The 15,602-nt window shown below is 39.2% G+C and overlaps 1 protein-coding gene across 1 annotated transcript; it reads right to left on the minus strand.

The window, feature by feature from the left end:
• Positions 1 to 1,605: 1,605 nt before the first annotated feature.
• On the minus strand, positions 1,606 to 4,684 carry LOC307248575 (uncharacterized protein). Its single transcript, XM_080024993.1, has 4 exons — positions 4,504 to 4,684; positions 4,121 to 4,289; positions 3,654 to 3,781; positions 1,606 to 3,366 (listed from the first exon to the last, which is right to left on the minus strand). The coding sequence occupies exons 1-4, from the start codon at positions 4,642 to 4,644 to the stop codon at positions 3,049 to 3,051; spliced, it is 756 nt and encodes a 251-aa protein (XP_079881119.1). The 5' UTR covers positions 4,645 to 4,684; the 3' UTR covers positions 1,606 to 3,048.
• Between the last annotated feature and the right edge of the window lie 10,918 nt (positions 4,685 to 15,602).

Below are 15,602 nucleotides of genomic sequence, written 5' to 3' on the forward strand. Positions count from 1 at the left end.
AATTGACTCTCACTCTATTTTTACTCCTACTAGAGGAACTACAAATTTGCTCCACAGAAATGTACTCCCTTAAAAAGAGTTAACATTCCTCAATTTTGAATAATTGTTTCTCCGTAAGGAGTCCATTTTAGAAATTGCACAATTCAATATTAAGCTCGTACAATCGTTAAAAATGACAAAAGATCAATTATTCCACATGTCCTTTTATTTTCAATCGAAAATTCTCATTCCATTTGTGCACATGCACACTGTTGACATTAGAGCTGCAACGATTAATCGACAAATCGATTATTAAAATAATCGCCAACTATTTTGATAATCAATTAATCGTTTCGAGTAATTTTTTAATAACAAATGTCCAAATTCTCTGATTTCAGCTTCTCAAATGTGAATATTTTCTGGTCTCTTTAATCCTATTATGACAGTCAACTGAAATATCTGTGTCTTTTGGACATAACAATACATTTGAGGACGTCAACATGGGCTTTGGAAAATGTATCAACATTTTACGGACCAAAACACTAATCGATTAGTAATTGATTAATCGAGAAAATAATCGACAGATTAATCGATTATCAAGATAATCGTTAGTTGCAGCCCTATTCTAAACAAAAAGCATTACATGAAAAAATAAGGGATTATAAACAAATCTGAATCAAGACCACATGACATTAGAATATCAAAAGACTTGTGGTGCAAAAGGTCTTTAAATTCCAAAACAATGGGTGCTTCTGCGGTGTGCATAACCTTGAAAGCATGGACATGTTCCTCTAAATAAAGGGTTTTCATAGCAGTCGTTACAAAAAGAACACACTCATCTCTTACAACAATATTCTGGATTACATGAAACACAGGCATCTCATTCTCCACTCTTATGCAAACAGCCAGCCCAGGCCGATACAAATTCCCAAAACTCTTTATCCATTTTACATTGTAGATCTTTGTCCAAACAGGAACATTGAGCTTAACAGCGATCTCTGTGTAGGATTCTAGTCTATTCAAGGGGACCATTTTGCCAGGGCCTAATTTCAATTCATTTGGATTAAATGTTTGCCACAAATATGCCACATGACATTGGTGTTTTTTGGCCAAAGTTTTTGTAATGTTTTTAAAACTTTTTATTTGTCTTTTGAAGTAATTGTGTTTTCCTTCGTAGCGCATGCACCAGCTATGTATCAAAGGGCCAAGTTTCTGCATCGACGTTGGGTAGTGGATTAAGAAATGATGTTTGGGCAGTAATTTCTTGTGGGGATATAAATACTTGAATAGACTGTGGTGTTCAGAAATCAGATGCTTCAAATATATAGTTATGCCACTCGACATGGCTGGAGACAAAACTATGCTGACTATTTGAAGCAGTAAAATGAATAGATACCAGTTTTGGTCACTTGAACAAACAAGATCCCCGAATATGATCGGGAGGTGGCGCAGCAAACACCAGCTTTGTGTAGCATTAAGGCTTAAGTCATTAGAACCCTCAACTAAATTAACACCTGGAGGTTTGTTGCACTGTTCCAAGCGACCATAATTGAAACTCTGAATTCGTCTGTGTATTTCTGCCGGTGTTGTGTAATTGTTACCCAAGTGTTGTAGAAGGAGCTTCATCTCAAATTGGGCAACCCCTTCAAATATGTCGTGCATGATATCAACTGAAAAATTTGTCGCCGTATGAAAATATTGCAAGGAATTTAAAAGGCACGACTTTTTCACGCCCATAACATAAGGAAGATGAGGGTTACTCTTGATAACTTCACAATGTTCTGCGTGAAGTTCTTTGGTTCGAAGTGAGATCTTACTGCTATCTTCACTGAACTCCGTTTGAAAATCTTCCTTCTCCAGTAGGCAAAAACGACAACAATAACGAGCACTGAACGATTCTACAAAACCAAATAAAGAATGGATACCAAGGTTGTCTCCTGTAACTTGAATGATGGTTCCGTAAACAGCATGATCAAAAAGGGGAATCTGAACTCCTTCAGTTTCAAGACGAGATATATCCTTGACCAGTGGCTCAAGGATCTTATCAAATCCATAAGTTTTGATGTCTTGTGCGTGAAATAACGAAACCAAATGGATGCCAAGTAAATTTGAGTTATATTTTGGAGAAATATTTCTCAACGTAAAATAGATGGCTCCTAACTTGTGTATTCCACGCTTGGACCCAAGGGGGTTTGAACACTCAAACTCATCAAAAAAGAGCTGGATCTGAAACGCATGCTTTTGCTTCAAGAAAAGGGGATGACTTTTAAAGAATTCTCCATCCTGTATATCGTAGAGAAACGTTTCTTTCTTTTCCCAATCTCTACTTAAAAAGTCATTGATATTAGGATGCTTACAAATGAACCGCAACGTCTCAAGAATGGGAATATATGTAAACTTATCTCGGACAACAACTTGAGAAAATGACCCAGTTGTCGTATTACGTCTGGTAGCAAACCTTGTCCCAAGGACATATTCGACTGGATCAATTTTCCCCCATTGCTCAGAAAAGTACTGCATTCTCTTGCTTTCAGAGTTAAATGCCAAGAATGGATTTTCAATTTTTTGGAATGACTGATCAATTTGAGATTCCACAACACTTTTCATTGGTTCCTGTAAAGATAAACCGTTTTTCACTGACACTAGAGTTTCGTTTTGTATGTCATCAATAACCTCACCAACAGAGTTGACAACATTATTAATGGTGGTCTCTGCTACCCCAGCAACTTTCAGTTCTGCAACAATTGTCGCACAACTTTTTACTATATTTTTTTGAAGGAGTTCAGATTCACAAGCTACATTTTCATGTGGTAAAAGGTCTACATCCCCAACGGAAACGGCACTGGCTGAAGATGAACTTTCATTAACACTTGAACTGTCACGCAAAGAACACCTAGTGAGATGCTTTCGTAATCCAGAAAAACTATTATATACATGTGCACAACCCCTTTGAGCACATTTTAACCTGAGAGTTTTTCCGGGACAAAGACCATGAACCAACTTAAAGTGCTTAATCAAGGCATTGACATTGGCATGACATCTTGCACAAATGAAGCAGATCATAGGAGTTTACTTCAGCATCCTGGCCCTCAACTCTGCAACTCTAGCATTTACCTTGGTGTTTTCCACATCTACGTCATAGACAGTGGTTTGCAGAAAGGTGTACACATTGGTCAATTCCTGACAGTATCTTGTGCCAAAGACGAAATGTGCTTTGAAAAGTTCATCAACACAAGCAAGTGCAGTTGAGGTCTTACAGGGTAGAGCATGTTTGTCGATCACGATGTAGTAAGACTCGATCATGCTCTTCTTGGCACCAACAGCAAGTAGGTATGGCTGGAGACTCCCAGAGATGTTGTCTAGGTGTCCTTGGATGCTGGTCCCAATCTGTGGTTGAATAAGGAGGCATGGTCATTTATTATGTTTTGGATTCTTACAAAGTTACAATAAGAGTAAAAAGAAGAGGGCACACTAAGCATAACACTTATTAGCGCATACGCTGTAAAACACTCTGATGACAACGTCGAAACACGTAAATGCAAAAAAGGTCAGTGTTATGCAACGTGTGTGGCCACCTTTTGTTAGTTATTTAAGCGTTACCCAATGGCCCAGCACTATTAGCATAATAAAAGAGGAAGTATTTTCCAGCCCTTTGTGTTCCACACAAAGCTCACCTTGATGAATTTTACAAGACTATCGCATGCTTGTCTGGCTGAGATTTTCCCTGGTCTTTTTCGGCCTTGGCTTGAAGGTGGCAGAAGGTGAACCAGCAACAGCATTGATGACATGTCACTGTCCCAGCCTGGGGAAAATATAACAAAAACAGAACAGTTAAGCATTTCATATTGATTCAGATTTAAAGACAGAGCTGCAGACGGATTATCCATAACCAATAAAGCCTGCAAAAGGATCGATGACATGAGTTTTGAGTAGGAAACTACAAAAACAACTTTGTGCAGTTCAATTACTGTATTCCCAATGATTTCACATGTCAATGACAGGAGCCACTTCCGTTTCTCAAGGCAACAGGTTGATATGTACATATAACTCCAGTAACTTTGTGAGTGGCAAAATGTGCCTTAATGCACAATAAAATGGTTATCCCCATTCCATCTAGAATAGTCGAAGGAGAAAACATTACCATCATCTACTTCAGTGGCTTCAGCATTTTGGATGAGGTCTTGTACATCTCCAGTCAGTGTAAGTCCACGACACTGAGTAACAACCTTTGCTTGAAAGTTGGTGGTCCACTTCTCCAACATCTTTGCAGAGGTTGCGTCACCAAAAAGACTCCTGAAATCTTGATCAATCTACAAGACATGGCAAAGACATTTAGTGTAAGTCCCACAGTAGATCAAAGTAGCTACAGAGATCATTTCTGAAGTCTGATCAGGTTCGGCAGATAGCAAAACATGTAAAAGTAAAGAAAGATAAATTTACATTCTGTCTGACAAAACAAACAATAACAAATTACACAAAACGTTACTTTGTAGTTCTTGTTTTTTTTAAAACAGTATTACTCACCAAACCTGGAATGTCCAAGAAACGAGGAAAAACAGATAGGATGTCGGCTGAGTTCTCAGGATCGTGCAGCAACTTCTGACGATAGGCCAGGGTTAGCCTCATTTTCTCCTTCACTACAACTTCATCTGTAGAATGCTTCATCAGGGCAATTGCTTCTTGACACTGCTGTTCGTCCCACTGGATGTCTTCTTTCAATGGATCCCTGTGTGAAGTTGGCCCACCTAAAGGTTTGGGACAACATGCCAGTTTAATACTCGAAAGAAAACCTAGACCAAATAAACGAGTGGTCAAGTTCCAAATTAATCACTGGCCTGTTTGAAGTTGTCGTGGCCGTTTCAGTCGCCCCTCGGACACCTCTTTCTGCAGAGTTTTGATTCTCCAAGCCAAATACCCACTTCCATCTTCAGCATTATAAAAATGTTCCTTTGAAAATAAGGGGAAACACATGTAAATATAAATATACATTTTCACCCATAAATACGTGACTGATTTGAAACCATTTCACCAGAAAAGCAGGAGTAACTTACATAGCCAAGCTTGCTCCGGGGGTCAGCCAAGTAAGGAAAAAGGCAGATGATTCCTTTGGCGTATTCCTCCTTCAATCTCCTAGGGGGGCTTGTGCTATACACACAAATCAAATTACCATCCTGTCCAAAATACAACTAAGATTCATTTAATATCGGTCTTGTGAGTTTATGAAAAAAAACTTACCCATGCTCATTTGTCAGATGTGCAACTAGTATCTTCACTAGGTCACGTCTTCTGACATCTGACAATGTTTTTGTGCGAGCATACTCATGTGTGATCTTATCACCTCCAGGGCTACTCTTGAGGATGTCCTCAATCATCTTGGGAGAGGTGATTGACAATTGACAGTACACAGAGAACACACAGAGTAAACAGATTAACAAGAGCATATATATGGTTGCAACAAAGTTACAAAAAAGACATAAACAATCTATTGATCTTACTCGACCCAGACGGCAATCCTCTTCATGATTTTTTTCTGAGGGATTTCTGATCACGATTGCTGTGTCATCAGATCCTGATGAAGGCTCACCATCGCCAAGTGTACCAGAACTGAAGGAAGCCTCACCATCCCAAATCGTGCTAGAACTGAAGGAATCTACAAAATAATGTTTCATGGGACACAAAATGTTTACAGCATGAGCTGCACAACTCAGACAAGGTTAAATGTGCACGGTATGTCATTGCTGAGATGTTTAAAAGACTTATATCTAGAAGTTAAAAAGTAAAGTTATTTTACCATCAGCACTTGCTGTTGGGGTCACAATTTCTAAGACCCCAATATCCTGTTGTTTTAGAATGTATTCGAATGCCTCATCATCGATTTCGGTCCTGGTTTCATCATAGACTTTAATATCCAGGGTGGGTAGATCAAACTTCTTGGCAACTTTAAAAGACATTTAAGTCATATTAACACTGACCATACTATAGCCTGCCCTACATAAGTAGTGGCAACACACAAAAACATGCATTGGTAACAATATTTTATAATAAAGGCTCCATATGCAATGTTTTCTCTTACCACTTTCCAAAAAGACTTCGAATTTAAAAGGTGATGTTAGGAAGAAGTACTTCTTTCTGTCCTTATATTTCACCCTAACAGTTGCCTGCTCCATCCTAAAGGAACAGGAAAAAATAGTGGTTAGTTAGTTGGTTTGATTACTTGTCTTGAACTAATTAATATGAAAAACATATCAACAGTAACAGAGATTTGAGAAACTGCTGTCAGAAGAACGCAGGGGTGTGCACGTTTACAAAAATGTCTAACCGTGTACGGTTAATCGAGACGTCATTGTCCTCGTGCGCCCGCCGTCTTGTAGACACGCGCGCGCACACACACACATACGCGTTCTATCGCCTGTAAACACACAGTTGATATGAACCACGATTGTTTGTATATACTATCTATGGTTTACACATCTCTTATAATAGGACCATGGCACACACACACACACATATACACATATACACACACACACACACACACACACTCACACGTTCGCCCGTCATGTGTTTGCCTTCATTATCGCTCTTCATTAATTCCCTGATTAATTTAGCCTATCGCACATTTCTACATGTCCACGTTCATGCAGGTTGAACAGGTGTTTTAAAGTTCGGGCTACTTACGAGCGTAGTTCATATCAACCGGGTAACTTTAATCTTTAGGTTATCTTTCTTTCATCACTCTTCCGTGAGTCGAGCCCCAGCACGGCGCCTCCCTGTGTGTGTGTGTGTGTGTGTGTGTGTGCCGATACACACACTCACTCACACACACACACACACACACACACACACACACTCGCCGAGGGACAGACAGATTCGGCAGACTAGCTTTTATCATCCCCAATTAGTTTATTAGTGATGCAAAATCAATAAATGCGTGTCTCCAGAACATAATTACAAACTTTGAAAAAAATAAAATTTTAAATTTGAAGATTTTTTTTTAACCGTTTTAGTTTGTTGATTTTTCCTAAATGATTTACTAAACGGTTACACGTGTATGCGTGTATGCGTGTACACCAGCTGCATTCATCATGAAGTACGACCCATTAACTCTTTTAAGAGTAGAGTACACGCGGTGCACCTGAATCACAAGCCACTCACGTAAAATGAGTCTCCCGCAGTCAACCAATGTGCACTGGACACAAACCAACAAAAGACGATGTTCCATCTAGTCTACTTACCAAGTTTCCTAAGAGCACAAACGTAAATTGCACCGCATCGGTGTGGCGCACAACCTCTGTTTACTCTTTCCAGAGTTAAGGCCATGTGGTGCTAAATCATGCTAATCATGCTAACGAACCATTGATACACTACTATGGTAAAAAAAAATTATCCGCAGTTGACAAATGTGTGCATTAACCAACAAAAGACAGTGTACTTATCAATTTTCCTAAGAACAAAAACGTGAATTGGTCAAATGACTGGCAAGCTAATGTGATACCTTAGCAGCATCTACTGTAGCAGCTGCATATAGCAATGCCTAGCGTAATTTATATAATATGTTTAAATCGCGCAGCTTCGTTGAGCTTGAATTTGGGATACTACAGATTTTAACTCATCCTCCCTCTAATTTAATTACCCGTGAACTTCCACTTTTATAAAAGTTACGACGCAACACAGCACGTCTTGCGACTGGCATGGTAATGTTAAGCCACACAAAATAAATAAATGAAAATAACACAAACCAAACATTACATGCATCCTGTACGATGAGAACAAAACAAAACTTATGCGGTAAAAAAGACAGTTGATGTATTACTTACTTTGTTATTTTCCTAGCAGACTTTTCTCCAGACCGGTTGCAGGTGAAATGACCATCGGCGTAATGGTGGACAAAACGAAACTTAACTGCGTTGCCCTCTGGGAGGAGTCAAAATTATGACTCCGTTATTCTTATCTAACTCTGCGTGTCTCTCAACTCTTTTTTCGTTCTTTCACCTCATATCAGAGCAAAAAATACTATTTTTGAGTAAAATAATTTTAACTCCGGAAATTTTACTCTTGTAATTTTACTGTGTAGCTGCTGCACCTTATTTGGAATATTGTATTAACTGGAGTATGGACCTTCACAGTAGGCTGAGTGCATGTAAACCTGGTCGCTGTTGTGCTTACTGTTTGTTTCCTAAGTTGCAAAAAAAAAAAAAAAATTATAATGTTGTAAGACATCTATGCTTTTACAGTTATTTCATTTGTAGAGCAAAAATTATGATTCAACATCTGACTTCATTATTCGGATTATTAAATTATAGTTACAAAATGAAATGAAGCTTGATTACAGTGAAGCTATTCTTCATGTTGCTCCAGGCTGAACGTCCCTATGGCCCCCATGTGGATCCCTGCCCTGACCCCACTCTGTCAACCACCTCTTCTCAGCAACAATGAGTCAGCAGGTAATGTGGATCGACTCGCATGAGTGCTATGAAATGAAAAACTTCAGCTGTCTTCACAACACTAGCTCTCTCTCTCTCTCTCTCTCTCTCTCCCTGAGTGGCCTCCCACCTTCCTGGTAGAGCCTATTTCATTGTTTGGAGAATGACTAAATATGTTTTACTTACGGTGACGCTGGCTCCTTCTGAGGTTGTAAACGTCCAGGGTGATTATTGAGCAACGGAGGTCAACACACTACCAGTAAAAAAAATGTATGTGTGGACTGAAGGGACATATGCAAACACACTGTGACTTTGACTGATTGTGTGGATTAGGTCACACAGCAGACGGGAAGACATTTGGGGCTTTACGATATATAGCACACTCATGGACCAAAATATATCATGGTTGTCAAGGGCCAAACATCTGCAAAATATAAAGACCAAGAAGTAAAGAAAGTCATTTTAGTTTCCTCACTTTTTTTACCTCCTAACCGATCTGGGGACAAAAAGATTCTAAAGCCTGCCCAAGCAAACTGTGAGCAAAACATCAACAGTTATATCAATCGCTTAAACCAGCTTGAGAAATATATACTGTATATACGCCAATAAATAAAGCTCTCCCCTATAGCTCAGAGACTAGACAAGTTGTTGAACCTACGTGTTCTCAAGCAAGGCACTGCAGTTGTACTTTACCAGATCTTACAGTTTTTTTCGATCGCTAAACCACAGTGGGCACAACTGGAACGACAAGTGCAAAACTCTAACTACACTATGCATAGCAGCGGTTCATGTGGACCAAACTCTAGATCGTTTTTCATTGCTTAAACACAATTTTCAAAACTTTACACACTTATCTCATGGCTTTTAACCACAGCCTGCACAACACTGTGGATTTCTAGCACTTTGTTCAAATGCTAACACACTGCTGTCACAACTGTAGACCACACATTCAAAACAGAATGGATATCAGCCTAGTGCATTTTAAACACTGCAGATTGCAATTTCAACTGAAACACTAAGAAGGTGTCTTGTTAGACTTGTTAGTGAACATACAGTATATACAGTATAAGGAAAGCTCAAAAATAGGAAGACAGGTTGTTGGAGGGAGAAGAGAAGCAGTGAGACTGGATGTGTGGAGGAAGACCTAGAAGACATAGAGCTGTAATGTCTGATGAAATACAGTAAGGGCAACACTGATAGACCCTGTTGTGAATCATGGTCTCTCATTGAGAGAGGCAGGGTTGAGGGTGCAACGCAATCTGCAAAGATCTAAAGTTGCATCTGTAATACGAATTTTCAAGCAACCAAAAATGTAAGAGTTGCATCATTACAGTAAATGACAACATTACAGGAATTGATTTCTGTATTACAATTATAGAATATTTACACAGATAAATACTACATTTGGAAATGTAATCAATAAAATATAAAATAAAAAGATGTATCTATTGAAGCAAACTTCTGATCTTCATTTATTTTTGTTTACCTAAACATAACTGGTATGTTATTAAATAAACAATTTCATGTGAACTAATTTCACTCTTTCCACAAAGAAAATATTACTTTATTTGTGTGAAGTAACTCAAATTATTCAAAACTGTAAAAATTAAAAGTTTGTAATTTGTGTATTGGGGTTTGATGCTAGTGTTTCTACTCTGAGTGTGTTCTGAGTGACAGTGTGTGTTATCTCAATGAGGCTGGTTCATAGTGTTTGCTGCACTGACCCTATTTTGCAGGTGAAGTGAACTGTTCAGCTCCAGTGACTGTTGGTAGTGCAGACTGTAGTTAGAGTTTTGCACATTGAGCTACAGTTGTGCCCACTGTGGGTTAGCGATCGAAAAAAACTGTAAATATGACGATCATTTCTTTTTTGACTGAGAGTTGCCTTCATGGGAGAGTAAAAGTAAGGAAGCACCTTACACAAAATATCATGTTTATGGTCACGCAGTCAATATTTTCACATCAACAATAGCAAAGAGTAACATGTGCATTGTGCAATGGGAAAGCTATTTGTTTTGGCTTTCCAGCCTGAACGTTTTTTGTTTGTTTTTTTTACTTTAAAAAAAGGAACCTTTTTATGTTTTATGAAGAGGATATTGAGCTGGGGAACTCCCAACTCAAAGCATGAGGGTTAAGCTTCCCTATATTACTAAAACTGGCCACCAGTAGAAAACGTGCTGTTGGAAGTTGAATCCTTTGGGATTTTTAATAAAGTAAGTCAAATCAAATTAGCATAAAAGTAAACTATTCCACCCCATGAAAAATGGTGGTCTGGTCTCTGAATGGGAATTAAACATGACAACAGTGCAACAAAACTGAAAGAAGACGATGTAATCAACCCAACACAGATCTGTGTTTGAGATAAGCGCCTTCAGGTGCGTTATAAATCAAAACAAGAACAGGCAAACACTGGTCGGACACATGACACATTCTGATGTAACACTGGTTCTCACATTGCTGTCTGTCTGTCTGTCTGTGTCTCTCTCTCTCTCTGTGTGTGTGTGTGTGTGTGTGTGTGTGTGTGTGTGTGTGTGTGTGTGTGTGTGTGTGTCTCTCTCTCTCTCTCTCTCTCTCTCTCTCTCTCTCTCTCTCTCTCTCTCTCTCTCTCTCTCTCTCTCTCTCTCTGGCATTTACTGTAAATCATGATGACAGCATGATACAGCTCATAAAATGAATGTCAACATATGAAGACCAAACAAATCCAATGCACCTTTTTGTATTTACAGGAAAATGGTATGATGAAATATATAGGCTTTATCTATTTATGATTTAACATTCACCATAAACTATCCTCTGCTTATGGTAAGAAAATGTTGATCTTTAATCCTAAAAGAAGAGTATAACTCTTGTGCTAGCACTATGCTATATAGTGCGGTGAATATGTTGTGCACACTTTGTACATTCGGAGTTGTCTTTGACTTACAGCAGGCTGTTTTGGCTGTCATATCAGATTTCTAAATTTACATCCCACATGAAACCAAGATGTAAATTTTATTCAAATTGGTTATTTTTGTACTGGTTAGCAATAGGAGAGCACTATTCTTGTTAAACACCACTGCTGGTTTCTGTTTTTATTTTTTCGGTGTCACAGATGGTTGTATTTCAACACATTTTTGGCATTATAGTGTACAGCTGGCTACATAAAACGGAGAACTCAGTGCTGTATTTAAGTGAATAGCGTTTGATACATGGTTATTAGGGAATGGGTTGTTTATAATTAAGTTGTTAATTATAGGTAGGTACATTATGAACATAGTGAAACTGTAAAAATACCAAACTCAACCACAATCCGCCTTGGTCCTCTTTAATTTCCCCTCCGTCATCACCCACACACCGCTGTACAGTATCTGTTTAAGGGGGCTAGGGTTTACACAGGACACACACACACACACACACACACACACACACACACACACACACACACACACATACACATCATATTACCAACATCCATTGAATTCACTCACACATACAGTACTGTTACTAGAATTATTTCACCAAGTGTTTGAATAATTGAAACTGAGTCAGGCCTTCTTGGAAGCAGGTGAATTTACTTGCAAACAGCATGCAAGGGTCAAACAACAATGTACCGCAAGTGGGCTTACATGATTGAATACATCGAATGAACAGTGTACAGAGATTATATGCAAGAGAAGTTGGTGTGTGCGCAAACACATACTAAGTTTGGTGTGTCCAGCCCTTGTTTTGCTGGCGAAAGCAGAAACATTTTTAATTAGGATATTCCCAGAAATTCATCTCAGCTGGTGTTATCCTTCATATAATGTCTGATAACAGAATATGGGGAGTGAAGCTACTGTGCACATGAATGCGTCATACCTCTGTATGGGCCAAAATCTTATTAGGCTTCAAGGCTAAACAACAAACTTGTAGCAAAACACTTTGGAGTTCTCAGGTTCTGGGACAAAGTTCAATAGGCAGAAAGCATGTATTGTGCATTAAAATATTATACAATAAAGCAAATTAAATTCTGTTAACAGTACACACTCCGACTGCTGGTTACAGACTGTAAACATTAACAAGAGGGCTGTGAGTTCAGCCACAGAGAACACAGATACATCACCGCCAATTTATACAGAACACAAATAAGTCCATGCTCCTTCAAAACTCCCATAAACACACGTGCACACTTAAACTCTAGATGCAAACATTGCCTGTAGGAAGCTAAGCCGTATGAGAACAAAACCGATCAGTCTAAATGTGAAAATGAGCGTGTTAGCTTGTTACAATACTGCTACTGATAACCTACTCAACACAAAGTAGGTTATTCACTCAGTCCCTCCAGCTTTGTTGTGTTTGGAGCGTAGGCCTGAACCCAGTTGTGGTTTGATCCATTGCTAATATAAATGTATTGATTAGTGCAGCTTCATTAAACTTAATTCAATTTGCAACACTATCAACACCAATTAATCGTTTTTGCACTGATTTTTTAATGATGTAAAGGATACGAGTGTACTTCCTCCACCTTATGTAACTACCTTACATGAGGTGCTCATTCATGGACGCTACTGTGAGGTGGTTGTCAATTACTTCTCTCTCAGTCGCTTACTTTGCTGCGTAAGCTGCTTCCGTTTAGCCATTGTGTGGTGTGACTCAGATGGACTTGTGGCCAACCAACAAGCGGTAGGAGGGGGAATATGTGGACATGTTTTATTAAGCAATATTGTGAAGATGCGGGCGTGGGTTGCATGCATTGTTTGACAAGTTGTATTGAGCATATAATGGACGTCTTGATGTTGTTTCCTGTTGTGACCGCTGCTTACAGAAGTCTCTTTCTCTCCCTCTCTCCAACATTCTGGGCTTAGGGCCATCAGTGGCTCCTTGTTACAACCACACATTTTTGAGGCTAAGATACAGGCACTTCAGTCTGATTGTGAAACATGACAGTTGACACAATTACAACGATATTACAACGCAAAGACAAGCAGCTAATGAGCTGTTAGCTTAAGATAATGACAATGCGGTCACTTGTGAATTATGAATATTTTTTCAAGGTCACCTTTTATGCAAAATACACTTTTTCATGTTTGTTCAACATTAATATGGATCCCCGGTGTGAGGCTCCCAACGTATGAGAAAAAAACAACCCTCTCTCTTTTTTCTCCAATTCCAAGAAATTTGTTTTAAAACACCCATCCAGATTTCCCTCCCCTTATGACATCATGAGGCCTAATTTCTTGAAAGCAGTAAAGCATTTTCATTGTGTAAAAGGGTTAGATTGTATTATTTTTATGGCCATCTCTTCTCAGCAGGAGCATTTTTCCCAGGGAATCCATCCAGGTCTATATTCTCTATTTACACCATGCTTCAACTCACACACTGTAAAGTAAGGACAGCTTGGCTCTGATATACCTGCCTGGAGACCAAGAGAGAGACAGACACAATAACACACAGCAGATTGTGCCTGCTGGCGGTCCGTGGTGTGGAGGCTCCAGGTTGACAGACAGGCTACCTGCTGGCTTTGATCCCAGCCACATAGCTCTGTTCCTGCCTGTCCGCGTGTTCACAGACAACCACATTTCACCCAAAGACAGACCCTTAAAACATCATCCACAACTCGCCTAGCCTCGCCTCGACCCCCCCCCCCTCCTCCTCCCCCCCAATGACATCAGAGTTTCCATGGGAACCTGTCATGCCTAAACAGGACCACAGGGGACTAAAGCCAAGTTATGATGTCATCGACACTTCAAAGACACAACTGTAATTAACTTCATATGGAGCTGAGGAATGCAGAGCGAATTGAGAAATCAAAGCATAGTTATTTAGAGTGTGATTAGCACACATTTAGCCATTACTCTGTTGTGTTTTTTTCTGAATCTTTTAACTTGCAAAAGTGGACTCAAGGCAAGTTATGCCACCCAGATACAAAGGAAGTTCATATCAATACATAGACCCTTTGCTACAACTCAAATACCAAGACTGAATAAAATGAGATCGTAAAGGTTGCTGCTGTGAAAATGCAAAATGGACTGATCGCTTAACTCACAAACATTCTCAACATGCTGCACTGGTGTATGGGGCTGTAGTGAGAGTGTCTCACTTTGGGTATCTCAAGATTAAGTGGTGTCTCTTTTTTAACCACACATAAGAAAATTACTGGGTCAATATCCTAATTAGGTAAAAACACAATTGCCGCAAATGTAATCTCAATTGTATGAGACAATGTGCATTTTTTCATTCAAAACTGCCAAGGTCGACAACAACTAGTGATCTGTTGCTTTTTTAAAAGGCTAGAGTCGATTATAACAGTTCTACACGCTACATTTCAAAGCTCAGTATTATTGAAGTGGGGTTGATTGAGGTACTCATGCATAGTTAGTCTGTTACCTTATGGAGATGGTGATCAGTGCAGTCAAGTAATTTTGGGGATATATTTATTTTTTAGGTACCGGTAAACATTTATATACAGTATGTGTCAAAACACTTCTTTTCTGCTTCTTTTTCCCTCTCTGAAAAAGTACAACGCTGACTTCTGCCTTATGGTGACTGCGCTGATCGCTATTCCATGAGGTAACTGACCAACTATGCATAAGTAACTCAAAACAACACTAGTTCAAAAATACTGAACTATCTTTTATAAAGAGCTGGAGTTAGATTACTAGATAGAGCATCAAGGCTCTGCCCTTCACTCTAAACAATGTATCATTTGGAATACTTTCAAAACAGAAGAAAAAAGATGTATACATGGTACCATCACATGAACTGCACCGACTCTAGAGGAATTTACAGCTGAAGAATCCATGAGGACATCTCCATAAAAGGAGGTAAATCATAAAACATTTACTGCTCAAGCAGGATTAGCATTATGGGATGTTCTCAGAAATGTTCTGGAGTCTGGAGACTCCGTGCCAGGCATCCAACAGACCCACAATCTGCAAGAATACCCAGATTGATTCCCATGTCAGAGTTCAGAATGAGTACCTTGTGTTTGTTTGTTTTACTCAGGAACTCAAAAGAACTCTTTTAAAAACAAGTCAGCTGGAAACTCTCAGACAGAGACATATTCGACTCAACTCTTGGATTTGAGTGTTGGCATGAGCTTACTGTAGCCAGCACCAGCTGATAAAATCTCCTAGCAACAGTTGCCATTCTAGCCATTGTGCCGTGGGGGGAATGAAGGTCTTGATAACTGACAGTAGCTTAGCAGAGCAGGGCTTAGCAACCCTTTAAATGACTCGGCCC

Source organism: Ammodytes marinus (genome assembly GCF_949987685.1).
Source record: "Ammodytes marinus genome assembly, chromosome: 3".
Lineage (NCBI taxonomy): Eukaryota > Metazoa > Chordata > Actinopteri > Uranoscopiformes > Ammodytidae > Ammodytes > Ammodytes marinus.

What these genes read in the sequence shown, in the direction of transcription:
- LOC307248575 (XM_080024993.1), bottom strand. Translation starts at nt 4,644, where the DNA reads ATGAAGCATTCTACAGATGAAGTTGTAGTGAAGGAGAAAATGAGGCTA. An exon ending in AGCCACTGAAGTAGATGATG is followed by an intron (nt 3,782 to 4,120) that starts GTAATGTTTTCT and finishes TATTTTCCCCAG; the next exon opens with GCTGGGACAGTGACATGTCA. An exon ending in GTCTTGTAAAATTCATCAAG is followed by an intron (nt 3,367 to 3,653) that starts GTGAGCTTTGTG and finishes ATTCAACCACAG; the next exon opens with ATTGGGACCAGCATCCAAGG.